The sequence below is a fragment of the Pseudoliparis swirei genome, chromosome 4 (assembly GCF_029220125.1).
Source record: "Pseudoliparis swirei isolate HS2019 ecotype Mariana Trench chromosome 4, NWPU_hadal_v1, whole genome shotgun sequence".
NCBI classification, from domain to species: domain Eukaryota; kingdom Metazoa; phylum Chordata; class Actinopteri; order Perciformes; family Liparidae; genus Pseudoliparis; species Pseudoliparis swirei.
Genome location: NC_079391.1, coordinates 26,333,573 through 26,348,520, shown reverse-complemented (window position 1 = coordinate 26,348,520; position 14,948 = coordinate 26,333,573). Strand labels below are relative to the sequence as shown.

General features: G+C 43.1%; 1 protein-coding gene across 3 annotated transcripts; it reads right to left on the bottom strand.

The window, feature by feature from the left end:
- Window positions 1–2,079: 2,079 nt before the first annotated feature.
- On the bottom strand, window positions 2,080–9,804 carry LOC130192279 (uncharacterized). Of its 3 annotated transcripts, none has more exons than XM_056412113.1 (7): window positions 6,908–9,804; window positions 6,748–6,807; window positions 6,347–6,640; window positions 4,728–5,397; window positions 3,811–4,137; window positions 3,610–3,721; window positions 2,080–3,373 (listed from the first exon to the last, which is right to left on the bottom strand). In XM_056412113.1, exons 4-7 carry the CDS (start codon window positions 4,938–4,940, stop codon window positions 3,072–3,074), a joined length of 954 nt encoding a protein of 317 aa, XP_056268088.1. In that variant the 5' UTR covers window positions 4,941–5,397; window positions 6,347–6,640; window positions 6,748–6,807; window positions 6,908–9,804; the 3' UTR covers window positions 2,080–3,071. The 3 variants fall into 3 exon arrangements, with proteins under 3 accessions (XP_056268088.1, XP_056268087.1, XP_056268086.1); XM_056412112.1 differs by having other exon boundaries at window positions 4,728–6,640; window positions 6,908–7,306; window positions 7,753–9,804; XM_056412111.1 differs by lacking the exons at window positions 4,728–5,397; window positions 6,347–6,640; window positions 6,748–6,807; window positions 6,908–9,804 and having other exon boundaries at window positions 3,811–4,405.
- Between the last annotated feature and the right edge of the window lie 5,144 nt (window positions 9,805–14,948).

The following is a 14,948-nucleotide window of genomic DNA, read 5'->3' as shown; positions in this document are numbered from 1 at the left end:
ATACGAGAAACTATAGTTTGGATCACTTGTGATGTTACTTTACTGAAAATTAAAATGTATTTTTGCTGAGCCGTGTTGTCCGTTTTCTACAAGATTGGTCGTTGTAAGACTGGAACAGACCAAACAGAGAGATACATAACACATAAAACAATGAGGCACAAGGATAGCATGACACCGAGAGCTAGCATTGTTAGCATAGTCTAACTGCTATTTTCTAGCTGTGAATTCTCGTGACTTATAAACATACTTTCTTTATACAACAAAGAAGATGACTGGTGTGTGTATTTTATTTTATTTTTTTCCTGAAGGGTCATTTGGGAGTTTTTCCTGATCCGATGTTAGGTTTTGGGACAGGGATGTCTAGCTATGTGTACAGATTGTAAAACACTCTGAGACTAATTTGTAATTTGTGAAAATGGGCTATACAAATAAACTGAATCTCTCTCTCTCTCTCCATTAAACATGACGTCAGTAAAACGCTGCAAGGCTTTGAAATCACGGATTTCGTGAGTTTTTATTTGTTTGGGTTTTTTAGGAAACGTCGGACCAGTTTTGACGTCATGTTTTAAGCAGCGCTAATCTTGTGGTTGATTTATCACAAAACAACGTCAGGGGACAAACACCGTCATGACCTGTGTGTCTGATGCTGCGGGTCAGAGGAGAAAGAAGTGCACCCGTTTGGTGGCGCGAGGAGCACTGCGCGGAGGAGGAAGTGGAGGAGGAGGGAGGGCAGGGTTGCCAGGTCTGTGTGACAAAACCAGCCCAATGGCCAATGAAACCAGCCCAAAAACCAGCCCAATATCAGAATTCAAAATATGCCCGTGCCAAACCATATACACTGCTTTTAAAGTCCAACAGCATTGCTATCATTGCCAAATGTATTGTAATATCTACAAAGTAACACCAAATGTTTAGTATGCCAGCATTAAAAGCAGTATTCCCAAAACAGTTATTTCACCTAGGTCCTAAAATGGCCTTGTGTAATTATACAGAATATTATCATGAATAAAATGTGTGTATGTGCTGATCTGGAGTCAGTTTGGTAGGATTTGGGTATAAATAAATTATTTCATTTAAAATATGGATTTTTATTTAAAGATATTCATGTAATTTGCATGCAAAATAGGTCTACCCGAACCAGCGGACAAAAAATTCAACCCGCGGCAACACTTCAAAAGTAGCCCAATTCCGCGGGAAAACCGCGGACCTGGCAACACTGCTTTCACTCAAAGGGTAACATACGGGGTCTCTATGCCTCGTGTCCAGGGGGGAAACAGCGCCCCCAAAGACTTGTGGCCAAAGATATATCGCATCGGAACTACCATAGAGAAGTCTTTGAAGCGAGCATTGTGACGTCACTCAACCCACCAGTTCTAACTGGTTCTGTGCTTTGAAGTCACCTGTGACGTCACGGAGCAGCGAATCAGACTATGTAATACTAGTGATTTCCAGCAGGCGGCACTGCTCCTTCATTGAAAGGAGTGGGGCGGATCTGTGAGTCCCGTAGGAGGCAGTTGGCGAAGGTTCTAGGGATTTGCCTGCCCTCCCCTGAGTGTCGGCCATTGCCGCCACACGGGAGGGGTTTGTAGGCAATTTTCCTACACTTTCCCGGGTGTAGAATCACCTACACCTTCTGCAGGTGGGGGGGGTTTCGGTTTGAGTCACCTCGTGTGTCTCTGCCATAAGAATCCCTCACACCCCCCCCTGGTAGGGAGGTTTGGCGAGATTCACAGAATGGTTGATGGGATTTGTGAATATATATATATATATATATATATAAACACAGCTGAATTCTAAAATGAAAAAAAGAAATAATATAAAACAAATGAAATGAATAAAAAACTAATTAAATACAGTATATATATATATATATATGCATATACTATTTATCCATATATATATATATAGATATATAAAACACAGCTGAAGTCTAAAATGAACAAATAAAAAATATAAAACCAATGAAATGAACATGTGAATCCCATATAAGTATATATGTACATGCATACATAATTATTACATTATTATACATATAATAAAACAACCATATATATATATATAGACATATACATACACAAACACACACATAGAGTAGTGTATTCAAAAACATATTTATAATATAAGTGCTGAAACAATCAGCAACATGACCTGGTTTTAGCTTCTCAAATGTCAGGATGGATACACATTTTATATATATTTACATTATTATATAATATTTATATACAGCAATAATTGTATTTATTCTAGTAAAATATCGATATTTATTCCAAAACAATAATTATATACATTCTCATGTACTGGACATATATATTTGCAATCAATATCAATGCAATAATGCTGTTTATATTTGTCCAATAATTCTTATTGTATCATTTAATTAGTATTACTAATACTATATATGTGTCTGGTCTCTTCTTCCTCTCTGTGACCCATCTGTCTCTCTCCGCCTCATAGAAAGCGGACTGTGTGAAGTCCCCCCAGGCCATCTCCTTCCCCATGCCCTGGTCCTTGTACAGGGAGAACACCCTGGAGGGGCAGTAGACGTACTTCCCCAACACCCCGGGGAAGCAGCTGTGAACATGAGGGCTGCCGGGGCCTTGCCTCAGCGGCACAGGCGACCTGTCGGCAGCGGCTCCGCCGACTTCCTCTTCTTCCTCTTCTTCCTTCACCTTCTTCCACTCGGCCCCCCTCTGCTTGGCGGCCTCCAGCTCGCGCTCAAAGAAAGGAGACGCTGCAAAGTCCTCAAAGGACATGCGGGGGTCTCTCAGGCCTTCGCATGCATACGTCTTAAAGACCTTGGTGGAGCATTAGAAATCTTTAACTGTCTTGGTCTGGAAGAATAAATGAACCGAGGAACCGTCGGCAAGGTAGCGGGACTTTGGCTGAGCGCAGGCCGGACAGTTCCTCGTCATCTTCTGCTGCTTGTCCAGGATCTCAGCCACCATCTTCTCCACTGCATCCCGGCTCAGTGACTCCTCCTTGAGAGGAGCCACAGCTGGAGGGTTGACGGTTGCAGGAGGCATGGTGATGACCGGCACACTGACTGTTTGGCTGCCGGTGGTCAAGCTCTGTCACAGCTGCTGTGTCTCCAACACCTTCTCTGGGCTGGTGTTCAGAGAGGAGCTGGTGGGTTTTCTTTTGGCCAGATACTTGACATATCTGGAGATATGTTGGCATGTGGTCGGATGTAACAAACTGTGAGGGTCAGTGCACCCCCTCTGGACCATGGCGGCGTAGTCGTCATCCACCTGCTTCAGCATGCGTGGAGCTCCGTGGTGTTTAATCAGAAGCCCGTCGATGGCACCTTCTGTCCACCGGCCGTAGTCCAGCACCTGGACGATGCCTCCTGTTTTCATCGGTCCGGTGCGAGCGGCTATATGGAGAGGAGGATACGGGCAGCGGTGCTGTAGATAAATACAGCGTATAAAGCACATGTTGATTACAGTGTTTCTTGGGAGAATACAATTATATGGTGATGTGTTTTTTATATTTTCAGGATTATTGTAAATAAACAAGATATTAAGACGATTGTCTTGTTATTCTGTCTTTTATTTACACGGCTGGTTCTCAGTGCAAAGTCCATATGAGGGTGGTCGGGGTTTAATTTACCTGGAGCAGACGACGGCCTCCAGGGCGGCTGGAACTTTACGTCAGACCCCTCGTGGAAGGACAGGATGGGCACAAGACTGGATGGAGCTTCCCTCACAGTGGCACTGGTCTCCTGAAATGAAGCGTCACACGGAGAGGACAATAAGTATTCACAATCTGATCATGATTATTGATAATTGACGGGTCATTTATCTGGATTACCTGACGGTCTGTGGCCTCTACAGCTGCAGGATGCTCCGTCTCCTTGGCGACCGCAGCGGCTATGCTTGGCTGTGTCTTGTGCTTGTCCCAGTTGAGAGGAACAGGACGACAGCAACGCTCCACATAGTCCAGACCGAATCTCTCTCCTGTGTCTCCGTTGGTGACCTGCAGCGCTGGATATTTTGCCTTTGCCGTCACCTTTGCAGACAAATTGTTCAGCTCTGCTATCAACACGGGGTCGAACACGGCTGGCAGCTCCACACCGGGCAGCTTCAGGTCAACCAGTCTCCGGAAGTTCCAGCGCACCACCCCTGTCATGGCCTGCGCCTGGAATAGTTCACATATAAATAAACATACAGTCGACATTGTATTTAAAAGCTTCATCCGTAGAGGTCCAAAGCTCTGGAGCCAAATTCCGGACGAGGTCAAATCAGCATCCACCACCAAGGAATTTGGTTCTCGCCTTAAACGCCATCTCACTTCATTTTGCAAGTTATTAATATTGATATACAGCCTGGCGGCACAGTACAATAGAGGAAAGATATTTAAAATAAAATGTATATACATAATTTGATGTTCGTGATATTATAATTTTTTAAAAGTTATCAGTAGTTCACATTTGCCTTTTATTATTATTTTTACTATGTCTCTTTCTTTTTCCTGTTCTGGTTTTGTTGTTGTTGCTTGTACAACATTTTATATTTTGATCCATATGTGTGTGTACTGTCTGTGTGCCTGTAGTAGTTGGGAGGGGCGGGGCTAAAGGGTTAGGGGAGGGGCCGTCCAACTCCTCATCTCAGAGGAGCCTACAGACCTGTCTTTGGACGGTCCTCCATTCGTACATTTTTTCTGTTGTTAATGTCTGTCAGTATGTACACGTTATGTATGTACTTTTGGAAAATAAATTACTTACTTACTTCACAGGAAACCTGGTTCCCTGTGACCCACTGGGCTTGGTGAAAGTGGAAGCCCTCCTGCTGAGAGGGGCCTCTCTCAGGGATCCAGATGGGTGCAGCAGCTCCCTCTCCCTCGGTGTAGTTCAGCTGCAAGGTGCCACCAAACCTGTACAGGGTTCCCTCCCCCACCTCAGGGTCGCTCAGGCAGCCTCTCAAGATGTGCACACGCTGCATCCTTCATATCTTTAACATGGAGGATTTGTAGAGGAGCAGGTTGACATCTTTTGAGATGTAGAAGTGATGGAGGACGTCTTCCACCCTCTGCAGCAGCTCTCGGGGCTGTGGCACCTTGGACCTGCAGCGCTCTCATGTGCAGCTTGGTGGGATTAGGAGGAGAGATCCCACAGAAGGTGTTCGCCTCCTTGAGCCTCTGGAGATCTCCCTGGTCCACAACGAGGAAAGCTGCAGAGAGGAACTGGCAGAAAGGTGGAGAGAGAGTGATGCTCCGAGACTGAAGCGCCGCATGCAGTGGAACAAGTCCAACTCGATGGTTATATCGTTGTTGAACTTGGTCCTTGAGGCGCTGGTGTTCTCCAGGTTCCCAGACGATGCCTCTGAGGTCCTCCAGCAGTCCCACAAGAGCTGCTCCTGAGCTCCAGCCTGCAGGACCCTGAAGGCAGCACAGCAGTCCCTAAAACATGGGAAATAAATTCACAGCTAAAAACATCTCACAATTTATTGAGTACAAATTGAGCCTCAATATATTTTACAATATAAAATAAATCAACCTGAAGTGTTCCAACTAATTATATCTTTTCATTAAAAAAAACCCAAGACAACTAAACTATATAACGTCCAAGTCAAAAACTGAAAATTATGTTTTAAACTGAAACTAGTTCTTCATGCCTGTCCACCCGCTGGAAGCCGGCCTTCTCCACTCCAGCTGCAGTGTAGCGTTGACTCAGACCCTCATACATGGCATGAAGGGACCGGTCCACTCTGACTGCAGCTTCAGCTCAGGATCATCCAGTTCTCGTTCATCACGGCGTATGATGACATGGTGCCGGACCACAGCACCACCTTCCTCGCCACTTTGCGGGTGTGGTCGGACCTCAGCGCCTGTCTGAAGCTACCCTGCAGCAGCAGAGTGAGGTGGGATGAAATGGAGACTCCACACCAGCCGTCAGCATCGGAGTAGCCGCCAAATGCCTCTGGAGCGTCGGCCTGTCTGAGGAGCCCAGTGATGGTTCTCTGGCCGGAGAGCCCTGCCTCCGCATCCCTGACGTTCTGCACGCTCAGCAGGTAGGCCAGGTGAGCTCTCTCGGACTTGAGATGGAGCGTCTCCGTCAGCTGCTTAGCCATGTCCTCCGGTGACCTACCGCTGCGCCTCATCTTGTCCATCACTGACTTGCAGACGGCCTTTTTGTGCGTCAGAAAGTCGGCACAATGTCACGGAAGCGCTGCGGCAGCATCTCCAGCCACTGGGGCTCGTCAGTACTTCTTACAGCCCCTACACGTGAGGCTAAAATGTAGTACTGGCTGCTGGTGCCGATGATGACTCTGGGCCTCCCAACTCCAGACGAAGCGACATGAGGGTTAGGACAACCGTGGAGACAGGGCAACACGTGATTGTTCCTCACCCTCTCCATGAGCGCGTGCTCCGGCTTCCAGATGAAAAAAGGGTGAAGCTGGAAGTACTTCGGGGACGGCAGGTCAGAGATCGAGTCAATGAGCTCCGCTTGAGGTGGATGACGCCACAGGGACGGCCTGTTCATCAGGTGGCGTACTGGACGTGACCCTGGCCACAGCCCCAACCCCTCTAGCTCCGCCTTCATCCACAGCCTCGGCTGCTGAGAGCCACTGAGCCACATCCTGATCACGACCAGGGACAGAGGCTGCAAGCTGGGGTGAAGCGTCGACAGAGACGGGAGGAGCTGCACATGGAAGAGATGTAAAACCCAAAACAACATTACAGTCCATGTACAATCAGAGGACAGGGAAGAGAGCTCCGTGGTTACAACAATGTCACAGAAATGCACACCTTGATCCAGGACCGTGTGTCTCCGTGTGTCCACAGGGGCCTTATTCTGAGATGGTGAATCTAGAGAGTGAGATCAAATGAGGAAAGGCAAGTGAGACATTAAAATAATCAACATTTAAATATCCTTTCTCATTGCAATGAAGAAAAGTAGAACATGTACCCCCAGGAAGGAATGGTGCTGCTGGTATCCCCGGCTCTGCAGAAGAGGTGTGGGACGCTGGCTTTGCATGTGCTTTGGAACAAAGTTTCGATCCCACAGTCGCTCTCCTCTTCTTCTACCGTTTTCATCAGGTAGATGGCGTAGCCAATGTCATTTTCTAGGAGCCATCTGAATAATTTCCCCTTGTATTTACCAAACTACAGGACGTACTCCCCCATCACCTCCTGTCAGTGAAGGAGCGCGGTGAGAGCATTGGTGCTCACGCGATGCTGGAGCTGAGCAGGAGACTTGTCCTGAAGCGAGGGATCTGTTTTAATCCTCATGGCCTCATCGGAGGCCCGATGGGAACGACACTGCCTTCCTGCCTGGGAAGAAGTTGGTGGTCTTCTTCATCATCTCCTGTGCACAGCAAAACACAACGCAGCGCATAGACAGAGTCCCTCACGTTAACAGTGATGAGCATTTGTAATAACTAGGTAACAGCTTCATTTATTACACAGATATAGGCAGACAGACAAGAAAACTAAGTGTTTTCCACCTTATTATTCTATATTCTGCTTGTCATAGAACTTGAACCCATCTTAAACGTGGGGAACAGTAGTAATTACCAATTCAAACTAATATTATTCATAAAGACAAGTCAATGATTTCCTGTTGATGCTGACCACGTTAAACACACAACAATATACATTAAATACGTCCCACTACTAACCTTACGGTGCTAACAACACAGTGTTACAATGCTAACCAACACAAGTAAAGTAAACTATAGAAGCAGTTGACCAACATATACAACTGAGAACTGTTCATTAAGTAACTTCATTGACAAAATGCGGCGTACTTACGTGTAATAACTGTTGGTCCGAAAAAGAGCCGCGAAAAGACGCTGCGCGAGGCTCAGGTGTGTGTGTGCTGCTGCAGGTCGTCTCTCACTCAGGGTTTGCCAGGTCTGTGTGACAAAACCAGCCCAATGGCCAATAAAACCAGCCCAAAAAACAGCCCAATATCAGAACTCAAAATATGCCCGTGCCAAACCATATACACTGCTTTTAAAGTCCAACAGCATTGCTATCATTGCCAAATGTATTGTAATCTCTACAAAGTAACACCAAATGTTTAGTATGCCAGCATTAAAAGCAGTTTTCCCGAAAGAGTTATTTCACCTAGGTCCTAAAATGGCCTTGTGTAATTAGATACAGTACATTATCATAAATAAAATGTGTGTATGTGCTGATCTGGAGTCAGTTTGGTAGGATTTGGGTATAAATAAATTATTTCATTTAAAATATGGATTTTTATTTAAAGATATTCATGTAATTTGCATGCAAAATAGGTCTACCCGAACCAGCGGACAAAAAATTCAACCCGCGGCAACACTTCAAAAGTAGCCCAATTCCGCGGGGAAACCGCGGACCTGGCAACACTGAGGGAGGGGCGCGGCGGGGGGAGGAGGGGGGTTGTGAGCGTCGCGGAGCATGTCGGGGCGAAATTCTCACTAGAACTCAAATAAATGCCCCGTCGGATATCAAAATACATTTGGGGGGAATTGATTACAGAGAGAGTAACTTTTATTCTTAAATACTGATGAATGAAAAAAAAGTGGCTCCAGCAAAAAGGGCACTTTTCTCATCCAGGGCAAAAGGGCTGGTGCTTGAGCACCACTAGGGCTCTATCTGTGCACGTGCCTGTATATATTATATAATCCACACTGTATATGGCTTCCAAAGTCTGTCCCCCCCCCATTCCATTAAACACCTCATTATTGTTGGCACTTTCTTACATTTACCCATTCACACACTGACTAGTGTCAGACCCACATTCACGTACTGTAGTCAGAGCTACGGGAGGAATTTGGGGTTAAGTGTCTTGCCCAAGGACACATCGATATGGGTTAGTGGAGCCGGGAATGAACCGCTGAGCAACAGTCACCCATTCAAATTTCCACAACATACCACTTTTTTTACTTAGGCTACTGCCCTGTCTCCTTAGTCTGCTTTTGAGTCCTTAACCTTTTGGTTCAGCACTGATAGGTTGGAGGAATATATAGTGATATTGGTCAACCGACTCTTTAATGATGTATAAGGCAATACAAAATTTAAAAAACACTATATTTGAAAAACATTGTAATACCTGCACTTCTACACAGACATTTATAGAGGCATACACCTCCTCACACACCTAATAGGTGTGGAGCAACCAGATGTTTAGTCTTCAGCGAGCCACCAAATGTGTGTGGATGGAAAGAAGCAACTGTTCAAATGTAAATGTGTCAGTGGAGGTTCACTCCAGGCCACAGAGCACAGATCAATGGGAGAAGGCACAATATTTCTGAAACACAATTGCTGAGAAAAAACATGTCAGCAATTGTTACTAGAGCTGTCAATCGATTAAAAAAAAGTAACTAATTAATCGCACATTTTGAAATTGCGATTAATTAATCGCGATTAAAAGTTAAAAGTTCATTCTTTTTAAAGACAAAACTTCACACAGAGCTGTGTTTTCAAAGAGGCTCCTACATATACAGTGCCAGCGAGGTATTTAATATCGTGGATGATAAATTGTTTCTTCAGTGAAACATCAGATTAGTAAAAAAAATGAGGTATATTGAGACCCCATTGGTCCTGTCATCTTTAACATTGAACAGCAGCAGAACCAGTGGCCTTGGTAACTGACTGACATTCACATATGTCACGTTAACCCTCTGGAGGCTGGGGGCATTTTATACATTTTACAAAATAAATTAAATTCACCGTTTAGTCTTTTGCATGTGACACATACCCACGTGTTATACATCAAACATTCCAGAACAATCTCAGCTCTGAAATGAGCCTCATTGTCCTCGCGCCGTGTTCTCTGGTTCTCTGACTGACAGGCTGCTAAATGAGCCTTACCTGTGAGGTGGGTCCGTGTACGTTTTGTTAGTTTGTTTTTTCGTTTCATTCCAAATACGGAATACGGAAATCACGTGGTTTTTTCGTTTTCCGTTTGAAAACCAAAAACGGAAAAACGGAATACCACCTCCGTATTTCGTTTCTGCCGTCTGAAACCAAAAACGACAGAACGGAAGTGCTTAAAATGAAGTCAAAATAAAAGCCAGTGATACATATTCGTATTAACCTTAGAAGAATATTAATGAATCAATATAAAGAATAAATAATTAAACGGGATATTTTAACGATGCAAACACATAGCAGGGTAACGTTAGAAGAATATTAATTAGTCAATATAAAGAATAAAGAATTAAACCTGGATATTTTAGCGACAGTGGTGACGACGGTAAGTTTAATATTCATGTACACAGCAAGAATCACCTTCTCACTTAATGTGTGAGTGTGTGTGTGTGTGTGTGTGTGTGTGTGTGTGTGTGTGTGTGTGTGTGTGTGTGTTTTGAAACATATGGTTGGAGGAGCCAGAAAGACTGTCCCACATTTACAAAGAAACAAATGGTCAATTTGACCCGCCACATAACAGGAGGGTTAAATGTAGTTGACACTACAAAGGGTTGCATTTTGGGTAACTGAGTTTATTCTGTGTTTATCTCCGCAGTAGACGTGTTTGCCACTGCCACCCTTTTGCACTGAAGACGCAAGATGGACTCCAGCCTGTTACCTTACTTAGATATTGTACAACAAATGATGCATAGTGGCTGTAGTGATGTGGACATAAAAAACCACTTGATATTTGAATGTGGCTTGCGTAGAGGAACGTCCGTGGCCAATATTCGGAAGTTTTGTAAAGACCACGGGTTAAAAAGACAGCGAGTGACGGACCAACAACTTGAAGCTGCAGTCTCCAATGCAATAACACAGGTAGGGTGCAGTTAATTTATTTGCGCGAAAAAATGCATATGTGTAAGGTTAGTATGTTATACTTTAACCCTCCTGTTATGTTCGTTTCTGACATACAGCCGTCATGCTCCCGGGTCAGTTTGACCCAAAAGTGGTCAGAAACAAAAACATCCTAATAACTATAGTTTGTACCTCATCACCAACACCATTACTAACAATCCAATCAGTATTTAGTGGAATTGAGTTATTCACCCTCCATAGATTTAATGAAGAATACATGTTCAAACAATTTTTTAGGTACATTGAAAAAATCTAAATCTAAATTAAATTGCATTAGTTTACTATAACATGTATATTCTCCTACATTTTATTACCATTTAGTAAAAAAATGTCATGGGGTGATGTAGATAAATAGAGATGAGACACCTGTGTTCAGGGTCATAATGACCCGCCCACTAAAAATCAAGCCAAATGAGTCATAAAGGATTTGTATTGAAAGTAAACTTTAGTTATGTTAATTTATAGTGTTGATATGCATAAATTATGTTATAAAAGATGACCAAAGGCCAGCACATAGTCATCCTCTTGGTGCAGTCGTATGGATCTGTAGAAATGTCACTCTTGCCTGTCTTCAAAACTTGAGAGCCCTGAACAGGGTGTGTGTCACTCTCAGTCACCCAGTCTATTAGAAGTACTAGAGCACCATATTTATTAGGAGAGACATGAAAGAAAGCCTTACCTTAGTGTCCCATGTCCAATAAAGGTGTATTTAGGGAGAAAATGAGAAACATTTGTAAAGTGTGGTTCTCGTGGGGTGATGGCCGGGCACACAGGCAGGATATAGATGGTTCATACAAACAGATGGTAAGAAAGACTGTCCCACATTTACAAAGAGGGGGGACTCCATAATAGCTATTGTATTTAGTAGTTATATAGTTATTGTAACACGGTCCGAAAACTGTGCAGCTCCACGCAGCTCCAGCCGCAAATACCTGCCGTATAGTGTGATCCATGTGACGTCATTCTGTAACTTGCTTGTATTTATTACAATAACAAATGATAACGACATCTTTTAACATTAAAGTTAGACACAGATCTGATTAAAGGTCAACATCTGAATCCAACTAAATAATGTAGCCTACTGCTAATTAAATTGGTCTCTTACAACTATGAAAATGTAACGAGTAAAACATGTTTAAACTGCAACTAGTTTTCATAATCATCTATAATTCAAAACACTTAACAATTAATAGTAATTTAATTGGAGTTGAAGTTGACATTTCATGGCTTAACATTACAATGCAACATGTATTCCTTTCTTTATCTTCAGGGTGGTCCTACCTATGGCAGGAAAATGATGACTGGGAGTCTTGCAGCTGCAGGTGTCTTCGCATCAGAGAGTCGTGTTGGAGCTGTTTTGCGCAACATTCACCCACCTTACCATAAGGCACGATGCCAGGTTGTTGTTTTTTTCTCAAATTAGAATATGTTGTGCTATTCAATAAGGTCATGATGTTCTTTTTTGTCTGTGTTTAAGGGAGCAAGGAACCTCAACCCTCTTCCTTACCATGCAGCCTATGTGGGTCACAAAATCCACATGGACCAAAATGAGAAGATTGTCATGTTTGGCGTGACTCATGTGCTGGCAATAGATGGCTTCTCCAGCAAAATTGTTGGACAAGCTACTATGCCTGTAAAGAACAACCTCACCATCTACAATGACGTTTACAGGTAATTGAAAAGACTGTTGTCCTTGTACCCTAAACATTACAAATCATCCCCATTTTATGAGGTGTTTTAACAGGGTGTCTGTGGGTCCTTAACAGTGTTGCCTTAGGGTCATTTTGACCCGAATCAATATTACACCCTCCCCCCGCCTTAGGATTAATTTAACCCCATTCAATGTTTAATGTCGGTGTTCTTTCGGTAGTCAACAAACAAACATAAAGTGCCTCACACTTAAACTTGGAAAACAATATTAATTCTAATAATTTTCTGGAGGTTTTAATTGCTGGCGTCAAATTGAATCCAAAGGGTAAAATATGTTAGTAAATATAAAGGTAACAGGAGGGTGAAACATTGAATCGGGTCAAAATGACCCAAAAGGGTGTAATATTGATTCGGGTCTAAATGACCCTAAGGCAACACAAGGGTTAAAAACAAAAAAATGCATTTAAAATTAAATATCTTACAATTTCTTGAATACCATTTTGTCAGCTCTGAAAATGCACTTGATTAGGAAGAGACGACATTTTCGAAACTGGATTTCAATTCAATATGGCTTGTTAATGTATTAAAAGAAAATGCTCAATTTAAGTGAGATTAGTCGTATGTGGAAACATTCATAATATATATTTTTAGTTTGATTTGAATCAACGTATTAAATTGCATTCATATTGGTCTAAAAGGACTTAAATTAAACTTATTGAAAACTACAGAAACCCTTTTAAGCAGCAAGTTAAAACTCAACTCACCTCATCAGTACCTGATAACACAAGACCTACTACACATTTTGTAAATGTATCTGACACCATTAGCCTTACCCTCCATACTGCTGTCTGCCAATGTTATGTTTTCTTGCAGGAGTGCAGTAATGGAATATGGGATGTGGGACCAGGTCAGAGTGGATCATGGAAAGGACTTCTACCTCACTCTTTTCATGCAGGAGAAGTTGGCCAGCCACCGCCACAACACTGAAAGGCCACCATATCTCCAAACACCATCGACAAAGGTGATCAACATACAATGGTTTTGCTGATTATAAAGTTAATCAACATGTAATTAAATAACTATTTCACACTTTCATTAATTATTCAGAATGGTTAACTGAAGATATTGAAATGTGTGAAAGTAAGTTAGTCTGGGGGGGCGGGGAAATATTTGTTTATCAAGAATCTGAAAATGTCTCTATTTTGCAATGACAGAATCACAGAATCGAGAGAATCTGGCCAGAAATCAACAACCGGGTTAACTACCCATTGAAAGCTGCATTGGTCCAACTGGTGGATCAGGAGGAGCTGGACATGGAGGACCAGATGACTCGGTTCTGTGTGTCATCTTTGACATGCCAGTTGGCCCAGATCGGTGTTAACCGAACTGTGCAAGCATGGAATGCACACAGGATTCCTGGTATGTCTTCAGGTTGGTCTTTCAAGCCTTTTTTAATGTGAATAATTATTTTCTAAATGTTTTACTATTGAATGTTTCTTAAACATGTTTTATCAAATACTAGAAGGAGCATGTTGCAATACATGGCATGGTTGTGACAGCCACATTGAATTATTATTACAGGAAGGGATACCAAATTACTTGGCCAGAAATGGATGCCCAAATAAACTGTCGACAGACCTTTTGCCAAATGCATCTGTGGCTGCAGACTGGTACGACCAGGAAGTGGGCTCACTGACACGAGTGTCAGACTTTGGCACCAACCCATTTCCAAGTTCACAGGACCAGGAAGCTGCAGTGAGAATTTGCTCTGCAGTGCCCTGATACGAGTGTACTGCTGGACAATGCAGTGAATAATCTGCCACAACCGTTCAAAGATGGACTCAAAGGCCTCATCGACATCTCAAGGAGAAATTGTCAACGCTGATGTTTTTTGTGTGTCTAAGTTGTTATTGTCTGTGCTTTTAATTAATTGGTTCAACTGACGGATGTTTTCTTTTCTTCAAATGTTGGGGTTTAAAGGAGAAATATGTTCTTTTGAATAAACACTTATGTCTTTAAAGTCTGGCACAATTTCATTTTAATCTGTAATGGGAAAGGCTGGACCTGTAACACCAACTATTGATAGTGACACGGTGTGTTGACCCCCTGCCAGTGTGAGTAAGGCACTGGAAGATGGCTTGTTCAGTGACCTCTGACCTAGGTAACAAACGTACACCCCAAAATATACACACACAAGACGGTTGCAGCCGGTTTAGGGCGGTGAAGCCATGATAACTTCATACATCAGCCACCATTGTATCACTTGTTTCAGGCTCATAAATCGGTCTCCCCGACAGCCGGGTATCACAGATTTGGACCCAGTGTGAAGATTTCCCACTGGAGGAGGACCCCTATGTGGTTAGGAACCTCGCTTGTTTATGAAGGGCAGCTTAAGGACCCTGACACCCTCAGTTTGGATGTCAATCTGACACCTATTGCTTCACTAAGAACACAGCTGATGTCTGAGCACTACAATCACACAGCAGGAACAAACATCAATGATAAACAATCTGAGCCAACCTATAAATCACATAATACTAAAC